Source organism: Sinocyclocheilus grahami, unplaced genomic scaffold (genome assembly GCF_001515645.1).
Source record: "Sinocyclocheilus grahami isolate Dianchi unplaced genomic scaffold, SAMN03320097.WGS_v1.1 scaffold102.1, whole genome shotgun sequence".
Taxonomy (NCBI): Eukaryota; Metazoa; Chordata; class Actinopteri; order Cypriniformes; family Cyprinidae; genus Sinocyclocheilus; species Sinocyclocheilus grahami.
The window spans coordinates 893,665-913,755 of record NW_015505281.1 but is presented as its reverse complement, the minus strand read 5'-3'; the positions used below and the strand labels follow the sequence as shown (position 1 = coordinate 913,755).

The 20,091-nt window shown below is 36.7% G+C and overlaps 1 protein-coding gene across 5 annotated transcripts in view; it reads left to right on the top strand.

The window, feature by feature from the left end:
- The window catches only part of LOC107588314 (testican-1-like), a 273,979-nt gene that overhangs the window by 176,340 nt on the left and 77,548 nt on the right, over nucleotides 1-20,091 (top strand). For all 5 annotated transcript variants that reach the window (XM_016276361.1, XM_016276362.1, XM_016276363.1 and 2 more), the window contains one exon: nucleotides 12,069-12,140. In XM_016276361.1, coding sequence (XP_016131847.1) covers nucleotides 12,069-12,140 — 72 coding nt within the window. The remainder of the gene's footprint in view (nucleotides 1-12,068; nucleotides 12,141-20,091) is intronic.

Sequence of the window (20,091 nt, the reverse complement as noted above, 5' to 3'; positions counted from 1 at the left end):
CTTGACCGGTCACGTGAAGATCAGACGTGACTTGACTCGTGTCGAGAAGATCAGACTTGACTTGACTCGTGAAGATCAGCTGTGACTTGACTTGACTCGTGAAGATCAGCCGTGACTTGACTTGTGAAGATCAGTGGTGACTTGACTTGACTCGTGAAGATCAGCTGTGACTTGACTTGTGAAGATCAGCTGTGACTTGACTTGACTCAGGAAGATCAGCTGTGACTCGACTCGACTCAGGAAGATCAGCTGTGACTCGACTCGACTCAGGAAGATCAGCTGTGACTCGACTCGACTCAGGAAGATCAGCTGTGACTCGACTCGACTCAGGAAGATCAGCTGTGACTCGACTCGACTCAGGAAGATCAGCTGTGACTCGACTCGACTCAGGAAGATCAGCTGTGACTCGACTTGACTCAGGAAGATCAGCTGTGACTCGACTGGACTCAGGAAGATCAAATGTGACTCGACTGGACTCAGGAAGATCAACTGTGACTCGACTGGACTCAGGAAGATCAACTGTGACTTGACTTGACTCAGGAAGATCAGCTGTGATTCGACTTGACTCAGGAAGATCAGCTGTGACTTGACTTGACTCAGGAAGATCAACTGTGACTTGACTGGACTCAGAAAGATCAGCTGTGACTTGAATTGACTCGTGAAGATCAACTGTGACTTGACTGGACTCAGAAGTGACTTGACTCAGGAAGAGCATTCGTGACTCGACTCAGGAAGAGCATTCGTGACTCGACTCAGGAAGAGCATTCGTGACTCGACTCAGGAAGAGCATTCGTGACTCGACTCAGCAAGAGCATTCGTGACTCGACTCAGCAAGAGCAAGAGCATTCGTGACTCGACTCAGGAAGAGCATTCGTGACTCGACTCAGGAAGAGCATTCGTGACTCGACTCAGGAAGAGCATTCGTGACTCGACTCAGGAAGAGCATTCGTGACTCGACTCAGGAAGAGCATTCGTGACTCGACTCAGGAAGAGCATTCGTGACTCGACTCAGGAAGAGCATTCGTGACTCGACTCAGGAAGAGCATTCGTGACTCGACTCAGGAAGAGCATTCGTGACTCGACTCAGGAAGAGCATTCGTGACTCGACTCAGGAAGAGCATTCGTGACTCGACTCAGGAAGAGCATTCGTGACTCGACTCAGGAAGAGCATTCGTGACTCGACTCAGCAAGAGCATTCGTGACTCGACTCCGCAAGAGCATTCGTGACTCAGGATTGGCAGCTGTGATATAATGGGGTGTTGTTGTTGCCGCCACTATGTGAGCTCGTTCCGGTGCGGCCGCCATTTCAGTCACAGACGCGGTGTCGCATTCCTCCTCCGCGACACCCACAGTGGATGAAGAGTTAACACACAGCAGAGCATAGTCCATAAACTGACTTAGAGATGAACGCGGACCCTCGTGAATGAGTTTAGACTTTAGTGGTTGATTAATGCCCTCACAGAAAAAGTCTATCAACACACAATCCAGGAAATTAGAGTAATAAGCAATGTCTAGATACTCTTGAATATAACTCTCAAGCGATCGTGTGCCCTGCTCGAGAGCTAATAGCATTATAGCTGTTCCATACCTGGCCAGAGTCCTTTAGAGAAGCTGCTGGATCCTCGTGTGGCCGAGTATTCAGTTACAGGGTGAATGAGACGTGAGACGTACGGATCCATTTGCAAGCTTTATTTCAAGACGTGGTCAGAAACAGGCGTGGATCAGACAATGGCAAACTGGTATGTAGAAGACAAGGCTAGAGCAGTCCGGTAAACAAGCGAGGGTCAATCGACGGCGAGCGGAATTCAACAGGGCAAGACTAGAGGGATAAATCCAGGTACACAGGCAAAGATCAGAACACGAGAAAACAGACAAGGCAAGACTCAGAAAAGGCTAGGAAAACTAAGCAGGCTCCGTAAGGTAGCTATCAGCTAAACAGGGATATACGCTAAACAATACTCGGCGACTAGAGCAGGATCAGTGTTATATAGTGTGTGTTATTGGATGCAGGTGAGTGCGCAATCAGTGCAGTGGAGCATGGGAGATGTAGTCCAGAGTAATGTGTGACAGTCTATGTGGAGTGAGTGTCAATATGGCAAGAGAGCGACCTCTTGTGTTCATTGGATGAAAGTCCATGGACCGGATTCGTGACAATCACCATAGGAATATCAGTGCAGCACCTAAAGATTCTGTGGGTATAGTATGCTTGGGATACAGATAAAGGCTGCTGAAATGCATATAATTTAGTTTTTTTTTATCTTGTACTTTTGCCACTACAGTTCCTGATAAAGTAATTTAATATAGTAGTAGTGTTTAGTAGTAGTTTGAGAAGTTTTTTAGAAGCAACATTGCAGCAATATATGTGACCCTGGACCACAAAACTAGTCATAAGGGTCAATTTCTTTAAATTGTGATTTATACGCCATCACATCATCTGAAAGCCGAATAAATAAGCTTTCCATTGATGTATGGTTTGTTAGGATAGGACAATATTTGGCCGAGACACAACTATTTGAAAATCTGGAATCTGAGGGTGCAAAAAATCTAAATATTGAGAAAATTGCCTTTAAAGCCAGGGTCACACATATATATGTATAATGGTATTATATAGTTTCAGTTTTCAGATTTAGATATTTTAATACTTCAGTGTAACTAAATGAAAATGAGAAATGTCTTGGCAACTAACTGAAATATTTTTTTTTGTATTTTATTTCAGCTCATTTTATTTTTATTTATTTGTTTTTTGTTATTTATTTTGTTATTTTTGTTTTTATATTATTTATTGTTTTATATTTTTGTGGAAACTGTGATTCATTTTTGGGGATGCACCGAAAATTCTGAATGAAAATTCTGGGCTGAAAACAAGACCAAAAATTCTGGATGCACTTGGTCGAAAACGCTTTTCAATAATTATTTGTTATTTTATGAAATAATATGAAATATATTTTTAAGACTTTTTAATATAGTAACTTAATAATTTGAATGATACTGAATAAAAAAAAAACAAGCCAATAAAATAACCACACTTTTAAGTAAAACAATAAAATTGGACAGAAAATACATTAATATCCTATATCAATATTATTTTTATTAGTGCTGTCAAAAGATCAATCGCAATTAAATGCTTCCAAAATAGAAGTTTTTGTTTACATAATATACAGTATGTGTGTGTATTGTGTATATTTATGTATATACAGTGGGTACGGAAAGTATTCAGACCCCCTTAAATTTTTCACTCTTTGTTATATTGCAGCCATTTGCTAAAATCATTTAAGTTAATTTTTTTTCCTCATTAACCCTCTGAGGTCGATTAACGCGGATACGCGTTTTGAGGCATCTTCTCCTGATCACACCGAAAATAACTTAAATTACACTTTCAGTTTTGATCTTACAGATAAGAGCAATACATTAATCGAATCTGTAAAGGGTCTACTTTTATTTGTATACACACATAATAACAACAGAACTTTGTGCATTTATAAAATAAAGAAAACAAACAGGGTGCGCAGTCTGCCGCCTTGGTCGGCGTGATCTTTATTTAGAAACGCGTCATTAAAATGAACTGTAACTCAGCAAATACTCAACAAAGAGACATGAGAGATATATCTATAGAAAGCTTGACATGTCTACTTTTAAACTAAGCAAGTCTTATCGAAAGCAAATATTCTGTGATAAAGTAATCCATATGAAACCAACACAATGTCCAGTTTTTCACATCTACCTTCATTATCTCTAATGTGACCACGTCCACGCGCTGAGCGCTATTGATATTATAATCATCCACGTGAAGCGCGCGGCGTGTGAACACCCACATCACAGCAAACAAAGCAGCAATAGCGTCACACTGCGCAGTACACACTGTGAGCTGAACACTGCTGGGCGGTGTGGCGCGGCATATATTTTCGGCAAATTTTTTCTGCCGTTTTTCTCTTTCAGCCAAAAACTGAATGGCAAATTATGTGAAATGATGTGTCGAGAATTGTCTTATACAGCACATTTTTGAAGTTGTAGTAAATTATTTGGGGATTTCAGGCATGTAGATGATTTGCATATGACAAGGTCGTGGGTTTGTTTCCCGGGAAACACACATTCTGATTAAAATGTAAACCTTTAATGCACTGCAAGTCACTTTGAATAAAAGCATCTGCCAAATGAATAAATGTAAAGCTGTAGAAAAAGAAATTGGTCTGAAGGAAGAAAACATCCCAGAAAAACCTCTTGAAGAGAAGAAATCCTTCACAGATGCTTGTGCTAAAGTCGCAATAGAGGGTCAGTTTCTGAAATGCTTTGTTTGATATTAATATAACATCCGCTCTGCTAAGCACTTCTGCTAACGATTATGATGAACCGCCATGAATAACCAATCAAGCTCTATTGTTTTTACAGAAACACCAATAGAGACCAGCAGACAGATGCATGCATGACCACACCATATGGAGACTGAGAGAATGAGTGTGTGTGTGTGTGTACCATCTGCACTACTTTGGTCCTGTGTGAATGACTTCTTTAAGAAAAGCTACAAAGCATGATTTCTGTAACTAATCCTGCCATTCTCACACTCTTCTGATCAGCTCACCTCACTGATCTCGGTAAATAGCATCGCTCTGAAACCAACTGAGCTGATTCGCTCTCTACTCACTATAGAACACCAGCTTAAGCACCCTAATAAATGACTGACTGCCACACATGCACTTAGTCGTACCACTCACACAACCATGAAAAGGAAGAATCTCACAGTAGCAATAGAAATTCAGAATTTACATTTTCAACTAAAACCATCAACAAACATTATTATTACTTTAAATTGAGCAAACATGAAAGTAAAATATGAAGTATTTAGTTTTTATAATATATATTATTTTATATCAGCTAACATTTCTCATTTTTTGTTTAGTTTAAGTATGACTAAAAATAAATAAATTACTTGTCTCAAATAAATAAACACTTGGCATTTGTAATATTTAAAAACATCTTTACTGTCACTTTTAATGCATCCTTGCTGAATAAAAATATTATTTTTTTAAATATATAAAGGACTAAAAATAAATAAACTAAAAATAACAAATAAAAATGGATCCTAAACGAAATAATATATGATATATAAAAAAAATGTAAATGACAAAACACAAAAAATACTAAATGTTTAACTAAAATTAAAGTGAAACAGAAAATATAAAAATAAAATCAAGTTTAAAAATATTAACAAAAATTATAATAGTATATCACTACAATAATACTGTCATTGTCTTTTTGTACTGTAAAATTAGCTGGACCAGCCAGAAAAAAAAGATAAATAATAATAAAAAAATAATAATAAAAACAAAATTTTTAAATGTTCTTTTTCAGTTTTATTTTAAAATTATCATTATTATTTATTTTCTATATGTTAACTTTTTAAACTTTCTATGCTACTTTTTAACTTTTAAACATATCATTATTTTATTATATATATATATATATATATATATATATGATATATATTTTTAAAAAGTAAGTTTATGAGGACACAAATGTGTACAATGACATGGGTACTACAACGTAAACATGGTTTATGAGGACACGTCCTGTGTCACCGTAAAACAAAAGGGTTCAAAAACATACTAAACGGTGTTTTATGAAATTCAAAAATTGCCAGTAGTTTCCTGTGAGGGGTAGGTTTAGGGGTAGGGTTGGTGTAGGGCGATAGAAAATACAGTTTGTACAGTATGAAAACCATTACGCCTATGGAGAGTCCCCGTAAACCACAAATGCGTGTGTGTTTGTGTGTGTGTGTGTGTGTGCGTGCCTGTGTTACTGTATCCGTCCCAAACTTAAGAATGCCATAGTTTCCAAATTGATCTTCTAAATCACAGTTTATCGATTCACTTCTGCTGAATTTTCATTAGACAAGAGAGACAAACAATTTAGAGCCTCATCTTTCTCTCTCGCTCTTATAAACAACCTCCCACGGTGCACTTCTGCAAACACACTCACGCTGTGACACACACAGACTAAACTCTCTCTGACCGTGTAAGCAGTGTGGCTGAGCCTGACTAATTTAATTAGCCTCAGCCTGTAATTATTCACTTTAAAGAGAAATGAGGGTTATGATCTTGTCCATTACAGACATGACAAGAGATTTAAGGAGCTCAGAGAATAACGTGTGTGTTTTTCTGTGTGTGTGTGTGTGTGTGTGAGTGCAACATTGTCTTTGCCGTAATCTGTTATTGTAGCACGGCATGCGTTCTCAGTGAATTTAATTGCGTGTGCAGGCCTCATTACAGCCTCGTTATGGGGAAATTCTCTCTGAATGCTTCATTTGCATTTGTATGGTTTTGGTGTTGAGTCAGCGTTTCAGAGCCAAACTGCAGTGGCAGCAAACGCGGTGCACAGGGACAGCAACACAACAATCTGCCCTTTAAACTGCCTGCAATTTATGCACAGGGACAATACAGCTTTATCTGGAGCTGGAGACCGGCTCCCTTTAACTGGCACAAAAAGAAGAGAAAAGAAAGAGGGCAAATACAAGTAGGTTTCTGGCAAACTTCACTGAAAGATGCGGGCTGAGTATTTGATAAACGCTAAACAGATTTTTGAATGCAATACGTATGTTTGTAAGGATGATTTCAGCACAAACCGTGTGTTTTGATCTTCACCCTATAAAATAGTCATGATTGTTTACTTGGAGTCTAGTTTATTTATTTATGCATAAATTTTTACTTAAATATTGTAAAAAAAAATTAAATATATGAATTGATTGTGTTCTTTTTTTAATTTATATGATGCTTTTCAGTTTTATTTTATAATAGTATTTATTTAATTATTTATTTGCTTGTTTTTAACTTGTTTAATTCAATATTAACCTAAATGCTCTATGCTGCACGTTACTTTACTTAAATATTGTATACATTATTTTTTAAATGAAATGTATTCATTATTTACCTTCTTTTTTAAAGTTATATATGCTGCTTTTCAGTTTTACTTTATAATACATATTTGTTTATTTATTTATTTGCTTGCTTATTTAACTTATTTAAATATTAATCTAAATGTTCTATGCTGCTTGTTTAGTATTATTTTTAATAGATTATTTTTAAATATTAACTTTTAAAAAGTACTTTTCTGTCTATTTTATCGGAACATTATTATTATTATAACTATTTAAATATTAAATTAAAATATGATATGCTGCTTTTCCTGTTTTATTTGTAATTATTTATTTTATTTTATTTTTGTATATATATACGTAGTAGCACTGAGGCACTTCAACCAAATGTGAAACACCATAAAGTGCATAAACGAGCAGAAAGACAAAGAGAAAATAGGTAACACGCCAGAAGGAGGATGACATTATGATTTTATTATGCCGTTAAAAATGTATTTGCAATGTTTATTTCTTCATCAGAAACAGAGATGAGACGGCAGAACTCGTGAAACCCGAGCGTCAGCCAGCAGTGATCCGTTCCTCTCATCATTAGTGCTGTACCGTCTGCTCTCGTATGGCCCGCGTCTTGGCCTAGATTCACTATGCAGAGCAAATCCCACGTGGGACCGTCACACGAGCACAAAGATGTTATCTACATAAGACATGGCAGGAAAAATATGAACCACAGGAAATCTTTGTAAGGTTCATTGCGTTTGCCGCAAGCCTCAACGTAAATGAAAGTCACAGAAAGAGTTTGAAGTTCTGTCATGTGAGGATTGGACACAGAAATACTGTATTCTCGATATCAAAGTGCTTCATCTCAGTCAGCATTCAGATCTGACCTGTGTGAGGACGGCTCCTATCGCGAGCTTTACTGGGAATCAAGTCAAAGGCTGCAGTCCGGTGCCGGTAACTTCCAAATGCAAGTTAAAGTTGGCTTTGGTGAACAAATAAAACTACTCAACACTTGGCTTTTGTAATATTTAAAAACATCTTTACTGTCACTTTTAATGCATCTTTGCAGAATAAAAATTTTCCCTCAAAAATATGAAGCAGCACAATTGTGTTAAACATTGATAATAATAAGAAATGTTTCTTGAGCAGAAAATCAGCATATTAGAAGGATTTCTGAAGGATCATGTGACACTGAAGACTGGAGTAATGATGCTGAAAATTCAGCTTTGCATCACAGGAATAAATTATCTTTCAAAATATATTCACATAGAAAACAGTTAATTGAAGTTAATAATATTTCATAATTTTACTGTTTTTATAATCAAACAAATACAGCCTTGGTGAGCAGTAGAGACTTATGTCCAGGTCATTTTCTGAGTTAATTTAGCATTGGCAGATGTAGCAGAAAGTTAACTTTGAAAACGATTGTGTGTCAAAGAGAAAAAGATCTGATTGGTCATGGGGTCTTTAACCTCTTGACCAATCAGCTGGCACTAATTAGCCCTGCTGCCTTCATCCCTCTCACATTCTCGATTTCTTCGTTATGGTAAATAGAAAGTCAGGTAATTGGCCAAATGCGTGTTGGAGCTTGTTGCCGGCTGATGATCAATAATAGAAGTTCTGATTGGCCTTTCTCTCAATCTGGCCGGTCCTGATTGGTCGCTGAGGGCCAATCATTGATTGTGATGGTCGACACACATCGGCATGTGCCGCTGAATGCAGAAATGTTCTTGAATGAATGGATTTTTCAACTGTATTCCTCTTGCTGTAATTAATTGGGTAGCGATAATTAACTGCTTTGTGAGATGGTGCTTCAGCTTTCTTTAGAGGTCAGATGCTGTTGAAGGAGAAAATCTGGCTTTTTTTCTCAAAGAGCGTGATGCATTCATAGAAAGAGAAAAGATCTGAGATGCTAGAAGAGTTTGCATTCATGATATGCTCCTTGTGCTTTGAATATTATAATACATATTTGAATTTAAGGAAGTAGAATTTAAATGTTTTAAATCCAGATCAATTAATGTAACTTCTGTTCTGTAGTTTTTACATATGGAGTATTTCCAGAAACATTAGCTGATATTAATAATCAATGTTTGTAATGCCAACTGATTTGTATGTAACTTATATTTAATTCATTGTATTAAATACATGAAAATGTCCAGGTTATGGACTTTAGTGCAAGAATACTTCACAGATGCTGATGTTTAGTATAGCTCAAAATTTTATATTTTCAATAGATTTTTTTTTGTAATAAAATTAAATTAAAATAAAGTCGTGGTAAATTTTTAATAAAATGAAAACAAAACAACGGAGTGGATATTTTGTAGCGCTGTATGGCCCAAATTAAAATCCGTTTTTTTAGAATAAATAGGAATATATTCTATTTAGTGACTTGAAATAAAATAAACATACACACATTGTCTGATTCTGAATCCAAAACTACTGATAAACATAAATAACTGTGCTCAGACAGGTGGCCTGTTTAACTTGGCTGTTGTTCTGCTCAGACTGGTCAGACTGCAGATGCTGTTTAGATGGTGAATTTGATAAAAGGTCTGTGGTTTGATTGAATGGATAAATTCAGCGGGTCTCAGCTGCAGTCCTGCATTTTCTTTAGTCTGTCTGTCTGAAGATGAGAGCTGCATCCTGACAGCTTTTCATGGAAACATCCATCATATCTGTTGACGTGAAGTCTGGCTTTTGCTTTAGTGATCGCTGTAATGAGGAATTCATATTCAAACACTGTGTTTTTGTTATGTAACTATTATGTAGTTTCTTTGTGTGTGTGTTTGAGAGAGAGAGACATCTGTTAACACCTATTATGTGGTCTAAGTTGAAGCTTAAATTGATCAAAAGATGCTTAAGATTCAGTTATAGCTGAGTCTAGTGAGTGAAAAGACAAAATGACAAAATTCCTGATGAATCTGACACCATGATACGAAGGGAAGTGTGTGTGTAGGTGTGTGTGAGCTGGTTGGTCAGTTTGGTGTGGAATTGATTGTCTTGTTTCAGTGTATCAATTTGCAAGAGAGGCACTTGAAAACAAACAGCGTGCAAAGCAAATGCTGGAAACAAACCACAAAATCAATCAGGACAGCGAATCTGAGAGAGACTGACAGAATGAAATGAAGAGGAGCAGAAGTGTGTGTGTCCGACACACAGATAAAAGCCCACTGTTTTAGGTATCGCTGTCAAACTCCAGTTAAAATAGTAAAATAATAGTAACTCATTAACTTAAGTGAATGAAAGGTAATAATCAGCAATTTGCGATTACACACATGGCTTTATTTGAATATTACAGTGTGACATACCATGACACTGAATTGTTAGAAATATGTATGTGACGATGTAAAAGAGCTGTTTTTTAACCTATTCATTGAAATGAACTAGAACATCAAAAACGACTAAGAGACAAATTCATTATTAGCTCTATTGAACTAAAACAGGATATCGATTCCCTTTGATAGAATCGATTCCCAACAACTCAAAATCAACTTTTGTTGGAATCAATTCCCATTCCTACTGATCATTTGATGAGGAACGTTTGAGACATCGTATTATGATCTTTGACTTGATTACAGACTTTGGTTATTTAATAAATCTAAACACAGTTTGAGATTGCTCAGATTACTGAGGTCTAGAGAAACATCTGAGACGTATGTAAAACCCTCTGTTTAATCTCTCTGCTTTCCAGTAGAGACAATTGAGATTTTAAAGAGATCTCATTTGTGATATGTCTGTCCTCAGGCTGTACGCAAACAATGTTTCACATTTTAGCTGTCTCACTGTTAAAAAGACACAGATGCACACACACACACACACATTGCCTCAGGGGAAGATCAGAGAGCAAACATGCAGGAAATTGGTTTGAGGTTTTATTTTGGTGGTGTTTCTGATAGTGTCCAGTTATTTGTTCTCTGTTTGACCCTGTGTTCACAAAGATGGACAGAATGAATGAAGGGAAAGGATAAAAATGAAAGAAATGTACAAAGGATGAAAAAAAACATTGTTCCCACAATGAATAGATAAACAACGCGCACACACACTTACACACACTGGGCTGTGAATTGATTTGGCGTTTTATTCCCTGGTGACACAGACAGAGAGAAAGACTGAGAGCGTGGCAGGCTCCACAAAAACTTTCTGTGTCATAAATAAAACTGAAAAAGAGATTCAGGCTGAATTCACTAAGGAGTTGCACAAGGTATTTCAAGAACGTGTTTTTTTTTTCACTAACCTGCACTGGTGTAGTATTTCGATTCAGTAATTATCATTCTTTTCCGAATTTACACACCTCCTGCAAATCAAGTTTATTATTAAATGCAAGGTAAAAACAGATGTTCGTGTTGATTTTCTTTCATTGCTCACGAGACTTGGAGTTCTCCATTAGGCTTTGTTTAAATTTAAACCTCTCATATGTCTCAGAAACTTCTAATAACATTCCTAGACATAAATGAGTCAGAAGATACTGTACAGCTATAAACTGAAAACTGAATGTGCAGAGCAGCTCATTTAGGACAGTTCGTTTCTGCAGGAAATTATTCCTATTCTTAATTCTGGAATCGACGCGTTACTGTTGGTTTCGATTCTTTCGATTAGAGGAACATGTTCACCTCACCTTAGTGTGACTATAGACCTTTTTCCTGCGTAAATGATGAGTGCCGCCATTACGAATTCTAACTTCTGATTGGATGCTCTTCTGTTCCCGTCTCTATAGGAACCCATTCAAATAGTGCCCATCTGTTTTTAATGTAGCTAACGTCGGCAGCTTCGTGTCGTCTACACACTCATTAAACTTGACGGTTATTGCATCATTGTAAAGTGATGGCGCTATAGAGCCATCTGCTTTTTAAAAACATTTTAATAGGTTCAACATTAGATTATCAACTCAGAATATACGCTAATTTGACTAGAAACACTGGAAACCGGAAATGCAAAGCATCCTTCCGGTTAAAAGTCAGGCGTGACTTCCGCATTCAGGAAAAACGTATATATATGAACAGAAATGTATATTCACTTTTGGCATTTCAAAGTAAAAAATAGATTTTTTTTTTTTGTGTGTGAATTGCACTTCCGTTATCCTATATTATTAACAAAGCACACAATGCTGTGAAATACTGTCGACTGACTGTAACTGTCATTGCAGAAACATGAAGAATATTTATCCCTGAGTCTATGCGTATGTGACAGTGATGATATTTGTTTCTTACAGAGAGTGGGTCGAGCCCACGATCAGAACTTAAACCTAAATCACACTCACAGACCAAGAGAAGAACTACTGACGGTGAGTGAACATCTATCTATCTGTCTATCTGTCTGTCTGTCTGTCTGTCTGTCTGTTAAACGTTTAGTGTCAGTAGGAATTTATAGAATAAAATACAATAAAAATGTGAAAACCTATTACAATTTAAAATAACTGCTTTCTATTTGAATATATTTTAAAATATGATTTATTCCTGTGATTAAAGCTGAATTTTCAGCATCATTACTCCAGTCTTCAGTGCCACATGATCCTTCAGAAATCATGTAATATGCTAATTTTCTGCTTAAGAATATTTATTATGATCAGTGTTGAAAACGGTTGTGCTGCTTCATATTTTTGTGGAAACCGTGATTAATTTCATTTTCCAGGATTCTCTGATGAATAGAAAGTTCAAAAGAACAGCATTTGTTTGAAATAGAAATCTTTTATAACATTAGAAATTAACATTCTGTCACTTAGGATCAATTTAATGTGTCCTTGATGAATAAAAGTTCTAACTTCTTTCAAAAAAAAAAAAGAATGGAATGATTGCAACTGACCAATAATTAAAAATATGTGCAATAAATATGATTAGTTATCATAAATATTATAGCACATATATAGAAAATAAACAGACCGTTAAAAAGCCAGATTCCAAATTCATAAGAAGATGATAGCTTGACCTTTGACCCTGTGACCCCTGTGCCCTCACAGTCTCTCTCCTGTGTTTCATATGGCTGCATAATTCTTCAACTCTTGTGGTTTCTGTCCTGGTTGCCACAGCAACAGAGAGTCTGACAGTAATTGGGCCACACTGCTAGAGAGGTGAGGGAGGTGAGCTTTAACCCCCAGGGGTCAGAGTTCACAGTCCCACCTGAAGTGGCTCTGCGTCTCTGTGATTAGACACTTGACCCACATGCCTCAGAGAGAGAGAGAATAAGTGGGATTTGAATTAAAACGAGCCTGTCCGAGTCGTCTGACCCCCTCGTGTCCAGCGGGCAGCCGTAGCGTCTGACAGCCTGCGTGGCTGAATCTGCACTGGCACGCTGAGCCGAGGAGCCGGAGTGGCCTCTGGTGCTTCATCTAATTAAGCCACGGGGAGGCAAACGGCTGGAGTCAGTGAGCGAACGGACCTTGAGTTTTCTGCCCATCCTGACGGCTCTAACAGCATCTCATTCATTACTGAAGAGGCTTCACATTGAGAGTGTGCGGTGACTGAATGATGCCTGACATAGTAAATAATAGCCAGAAAAATCAAATTTTTCCAAAAGGAAGAGTTTAATTCTAGAAGTTTGAATGTGTTTTTTGTAGAGTATCATATTTGATCCATCAGGCTTTTGTGGCTTATATAGTCTGGTATAATGAGAATATGGAGGAAAAACAGCTCAGTTTTTTATTTAGAGGCCCAAACTGAGCACAAATATGCAATTTACGCCAGGTGCTGGTATTTAAATGGACAAAAAGTATGAAATTCTGATTGTAATGTAAATCAATGAGATCTTTATAACAGTATAGCAGATACTTACTAGGGCTGGGTTTTGACACACATTTCACGGTTCGATTCTGCTTCACAATCTTGCGATTCGATTCGATTTCAGTTATTTTGTACATATATCAGGTACACATGCCAAATTTTCTCAAGGAAAAAAAAATCTTTAAACTAATGCTGTAAAATATACATGAGAGTCAGTTGGTACTACATTATTAAGGTTAAAATTAACTGATTTGTAGACAAACTTTTTATAATATTGAAGTTATGGTAACTCTTTACAATAAGGTGTAATTTGTTAACATTAGTCAATGTATTAACTAACAGGATCGAGCAATCAACAATACATACAGTATATTAACCTATACATTAATCTTTGTTAATGTTAGTTAATAAAAATACAGTCGTTCATGTTAGTTCACAGTGCATTAACTAATGATCACAAACACAACTTGTGATGTGTCTCCATTTGACAGGCAGTTGGTGACGTCAGCTGAAAAGGAAAGCCATTATTATATTGATGAAATATTCAAACATTTCCTCTGGAATAGCGTGCACCATAGAAGGATTTCACGTCGACTTTAACAGTAAAGACTCGCTCTGCTAGTTCACATACACACAATTCTGTCTCGTCTGCAGTTTTCACACTTTGATTCCTTGATTCAAACCAGTTTGCCGTAGTAAAGACTAAGTGCTTTACTTTTGATGTTTATTGTCACAACTGTTTTAGCACCAAAAACTAACAAGCTCAGATGGCAAGAGAAAGCAATGAAAAATGCATTATTGTCTCGTAGATGAATTGCATGTCATGCAAACCAAATCCAACAGCTTTCACAACAACCGAACAGACTCTGGTCTAGTGTGAAGGGTCTGACCTGAGGAAGAGGAAGCTCACTCAGAAACACTGAGTGAGTGTTTGTTTTTAGTGCAAAAATGAGACAAATCGTAATGCCGTGGGCCAAAGCGGTTTCATCTGTGCTCCTCTGCAAATAAACGGCACCAGCTGAGCCAACATGAACGTGAGCTGTTTTTCCAGCATTTTAGGAAGTACTTCGTCATGTCTGAGCCAAAATGACCGCCGGGCGGCGATGAAAGCCAGCTGGGATGTACAGCTGCGATTGGGCCAATATGGCTGCAGGACAGGTATCAAAGTCTTCGGGGACAGACGGTGCATTTTCAGCCAGGATGGCTTGCAGCTGCAGATATGTCCTTTGTCAGTGAAACGCTGGATAGGAAACTGGGCAGTGGACGGCGACTAGCCTCCGTCACCGCCCCAATTAGAGCTGACGTGCCGAGAGGAGAGAACAACGGATGAAAGAGACGAGTGTTTTTTACCGCAGTAATTCCCACCGCAATTCATCACAAAGACAAGATCCCCTTTCCTCCTCTTGTGAAGAAGGAGAGAGTGAAAACAGATGCTCTGAGTGGAGCTGCAGTGGCCCTAATATGTAGTTTTTGCTAAGACTGTCGCTGTGTGAAACTGCCCTCTGACAGCAGAGAGACTCGCCCTCACAGCCACAACAACAAAAGAGCAGTAATGACATATCAAACAAAACAAACAACTTGCGTTTATTTGCCATCTAAGGTAACAATGTTACATAATTAGTTGTGTTTTTTGTTTTGAGCAATAATGTAACATTCCCCCAAAACACTGAAAACACTGCACAATTAATATACATCTCATAATTAATATTCATTAGTCAGTTTTATTCACATTGATGCCATGCCTTTATATAATAGATACCATGTGTATATAAATATACATACATATTTATTAATTAATATGTATCTATTATTAATTAGCTTATGAATTTACCATAAAATTTGATTTTTTAAAATTTACTATTTCTGTAAGTTACATAATTACGACTATAGAGGAATGACTGTGAAATGACTGTAGTTGTGATTCATTCAACTGATTTGTTCAAAAACATTGATTCATTCAGGAACAAAAAAAAGTGAGTAGGTCATCGAAGCATTCATTCAACCGATTCTTTCAAAAGCATCCATCAAATACACTAATGAAAACAAATACACTACCAGTCAAAGGTTTTTGAACAGATTTTTAATGTTTTTTAAAGAATTCTCTTCTGCTCACAAGTAGTGTAGTGTAAGTCACTGAATTGTTCTCTCAACTGATATGTGTAAATCATTTACTGAACCGATTCTTTCAAAAACACTAATTCATTCAAGAACAAAACAAGCGAGTCACTGAATCATTCATGCGACCGAATCGTTCAAACACAACTAGAACTGATGAACCGATTTGCTCAAAAACAGTAAATCATTGAGAACGCCATTCTGTTCTTCAGTTAGTGCTGTTGTGGATTTGTTTGTAACTACTACGACTGGTGGAGTGAAAATACACAAAGTAACGGGCAATATTGTGTCAAAAATCTAATTTACTCAGTTTAACTTCATCTTTATTGAATTGTTCAGCAATATCGCACTCGCAATGGTGCTTGTTGACCTACATATCAACACGACTGTCTCATATGTGTGCTCTCTTGTTTTCTTGCATGCGGTTCAAATGATCATGCCGTTGTGTTTGTGGTTTGAGAAAGTGAGGGATGACGGGATTGTGACAGAGCAGATAATCAGGAAGAGCTAATCCGCGTCTCTCGGGCAGTTGAGGGCGTTCTGGATTCTTCTGTGGTGTTTGGAGTCTCTTTGAGCTCTGTCAGCAACACACACACACACACACACACACACACACACACACACACACTGTCCTCCACTAACCTCCTCTCCTCTCTGCCTCTTTTCTCCTCTGCATCGCTCTCTTGCTCATCCTGTCTGAGTTTCTAAACGCCCTCAGTTCACTGTGACTGTGCTTCACACACACTACATGAGGATGTACTAAAACAAACTGTTTTGTTTGTTTTATATGAAACTAATGGTAACATATACCTGATAACTGCATATAATGATATAACTGCATATAATGATAACCGTTTAAGAGTCGTTGAGAAATAAGGTAAATTTAAATGCATATTATAAGAAAATGAAAGGTTTTTTTTTTTTTGGACCTTGCATGCATGTAAACCTGTTGTTGGGGATTCCCAAAACCAAATTATTAACATTTCAAATAGCATAATAGGGGCACTTTAAAATGCAGTGTCATGCATGAGAGCCTGCAAAACACTCAAGACGAGCTATGGAATCCCGTTTCCACTACGGAATAACATTTTTTTAAATGGTAATACCGTTTTTATTTAAAAATTCTGACTTTTTTTCTCACAATTCCGAGTTTATATCTCACAATTCTGAATTTTCTTCTCAGAATTGCCAGTTTATATTTCGCAATTCCTGAATTTATTTCTCACGGTTCTGTGAAAAGTAAAAAAATTACTTTTATGTAGCTACATTATTCACTTTAAATATGTATGTATTATGTACACATTACCAACGCTGTTTATTATAAAGTAGGATGCTCCTTTTGGTTCATTTTCCTGACCGAAAAACCACAGCTTGTTATCCAAACATTAACCATTAACTGATAAGATTAGAATATTAAATTAGTAATAAATAAAAATAAAATGGACCCATTAAAAATACAAACAAATATATTCTTTTTCCACAGGTTTATTTTAACATGTACAAACAGCAGCATACAGAACAACAGAGCAATAACAGAACCTTGATTCACATTGTCAAATTATCACGCACATGCAGCACTTCTGAGAACAGAAAATAAAAACAAAATAAATAATTGAAATAAAAAGAATAAAATAAATAGGACTACACAAAAATTTTTTCACTTAATTAATTAACATAACACAATAAGATGACAAAATGAAAACACACACTGAATCCTTTGAAGAACTGGAATATTCTTTCTTTCTTTCTTTCTTTCTTTCTTTCTTTCTTTCTTTCTTTCTTTCTAGGGTATAATCCAGGGTTCCTCAATAGGCGGCCCGTGGGCCACATCCGGCCCGTGAGAGAAAAAAGTACAAAAAAGGTGTGACACAATAAAATACAAGGAAAATTCAAACGCAGCATCAGAAAGCTACATTAACTTACATCGTGTCTACACCGGACGCGAGCGCCGCAACACAATAAAATACAAGAACTCGTTATAATCAGTGATGCTGTCTTGGATGCGGCGCGACACGACAAATCCCCGACAGTAAACTACTGACTCGTTCTATTTATAACATACTGACAAAATGTTCAAATGTTTTGCAATGCTTTGTCGCGTCCAGTTAATATTCTTTCTTTCTTTCTTTCTTTCTTTCTTTCTTTCTTTCTTTCTTTCTTTCTTTCTTTCTTTCTTTCTTTCTAGGGTATAATCCAGGGTTCCTCAATAGGCGGCCCGTGGGCCACATCCGGCCCGTGAGAGAAAAAAGTACAAAAAAGGTGTGACACAATAAAATACAAGGAAAATTCAAACGCAGCATCAGAAAGCTACATTAACTTACATCGTGTCTACACCGGACGCGAGCGCCGCGACACAATAAAATACAAGGAAAATTCAAACGCAGCATCAGAAAGCTCCATTAACTTACATCGTGTCTACACCGGACGCGAGCGCCGCGACACAATAAAATACAAGGAAAATTCAAACGCAGCATCAGAAAGCTACATTAACTTACATCGTGTCTACACCGGACGCGAGCGCCGCGACACAATAAAATACAAGAACTCGTTATAATCAGTGATGCTGTCTTGGATGCGGCGCGACACGACAAATCCCCGACAGTAAACTACTGACTCGTTCTATTTATAACATACTGACAAAATGTTCAAATGTTTTGCAATGCTTTGTCGCGTCCAGTGTAGATACGATGTGACAGCAAAAACATGGCGAGTGTGTAGAAATGAAAAGTGATGATTCAAATGTGAATGGACTGAACAGTTTTGAGTGAGTGAGTGAGTGAGTGAGTGAGTGACTGACTGATATCTTTGTTATGGAATACACGTGTTGGTTCACAGTGAGTTCACAGTTTTAACGTACAAGTTTGCTTTATTTTATTTTCAAGATCTGAGGTAAAATATCTGTTGCTTTCACTATGGCTATAAAGATAACGCAAAATAATATTCAAACTCACATTAGACATTTTTAACATTGAATAAAGCACATAATCATTACCTGAGATTATCGCTGTCATATTTTGTATGTTGTTCCTGCCGTGACGTCGCAGAAAATAAAAACCATTCCTAAAATAGAATCCCATGGCGCTTATTGTCACGTGTTGTTGTCGCAGGTGGTTAGGACAAAAACTACAAGGAAAAGATACTTTTTATCGCGTCGTGTCTGGTTGGGACACACGGTGTTACAGTTTGATCCCCCCAAAAAATCTAAGCATAAAAATATTAAAACTGACAAATCTAATAATTGAATCTGCAATTTGGGATAGTAGAGAGAAGAGATCCAGGCTGGAGATGAGCAGAAACAGTTGATTTGCATGGCAGACATGGAGAGCCAGATTTTTTGTTTGTTCATTTGTTTTTAATATTCAACAGGCAAAGTTCTTCTGTATCTAAATGCAAAAATGTTCATAATTGTTTGAATAAAACAGACTACTTGGGAAAAAATCTGAATATTCATCTTGTGACCGTCTTGTGATTATTTTAACAAAAGCAACAATAATATAATAATTGTAATAATAATAACATAAATGCAAAAATGTTCATAATTGTTTGAATAAAACAGACTACTTGGGAAAAAATCTGAATATTCATCTTGTGACCGTCTTGTGATTATTTTAAACAATAATACAATAATATAATAATTGTAATAATAATAACATATATATATATATATATATATATATATATATATATATATGTGTGTGTGTGTGTGTGTGTGTGTGTGTGTGTGTGTGTAATCTGTTCAGAATTTGAATAAATTCGCTCACATATTCACTCTCTCATAACCATTTATCCAATATTGCCACTTGCCACTGTTGCGTTTATTACTTCAGTTAACTAAGTGAAAGTGGAGCAGGTAAAAGTAAACAAAAATTCCCTTAACATGATGTACATATTGTTTAGGTCTCGGCATTTCACAGTTATTTTAATACATTGCATAATATTACCATAAACTGTGCAGACCCCACCAAAATTACGAATATAACAGAGCTTAATAGCAGAATTGGCAATTTAGTAAATACATAAACAGCAAGAGTGAGATTTACCAGCCAAACATTGAGACAAATATTATATTAGTCTGCTGAATATGAGAAATACTCAGCCATTTGACTGCATAAACATAGAAATGGGATTCAGTGCTATTAACAGCGGAGCCAATAATTCACAGCACAAAGCACATAAACTGTTTATCCTCATTGTGAACCCGTTTTTAATGTCGCCTTTTTCTCTGTAATTTTGTTGATAGTTTTTGAGAACAAGGGCGTCACAACCTGTCCATTCTGACATCTGTCTGATCTGACTTTGTCCTACTGACAGATGAATTTGTCTAAAATAAAGAAGAGTTGAAGAGTTTCATTGTTGGTTAGCTGGATTTATTATTTGTGACTAGCTTTCCCTGCGATCTGCAAT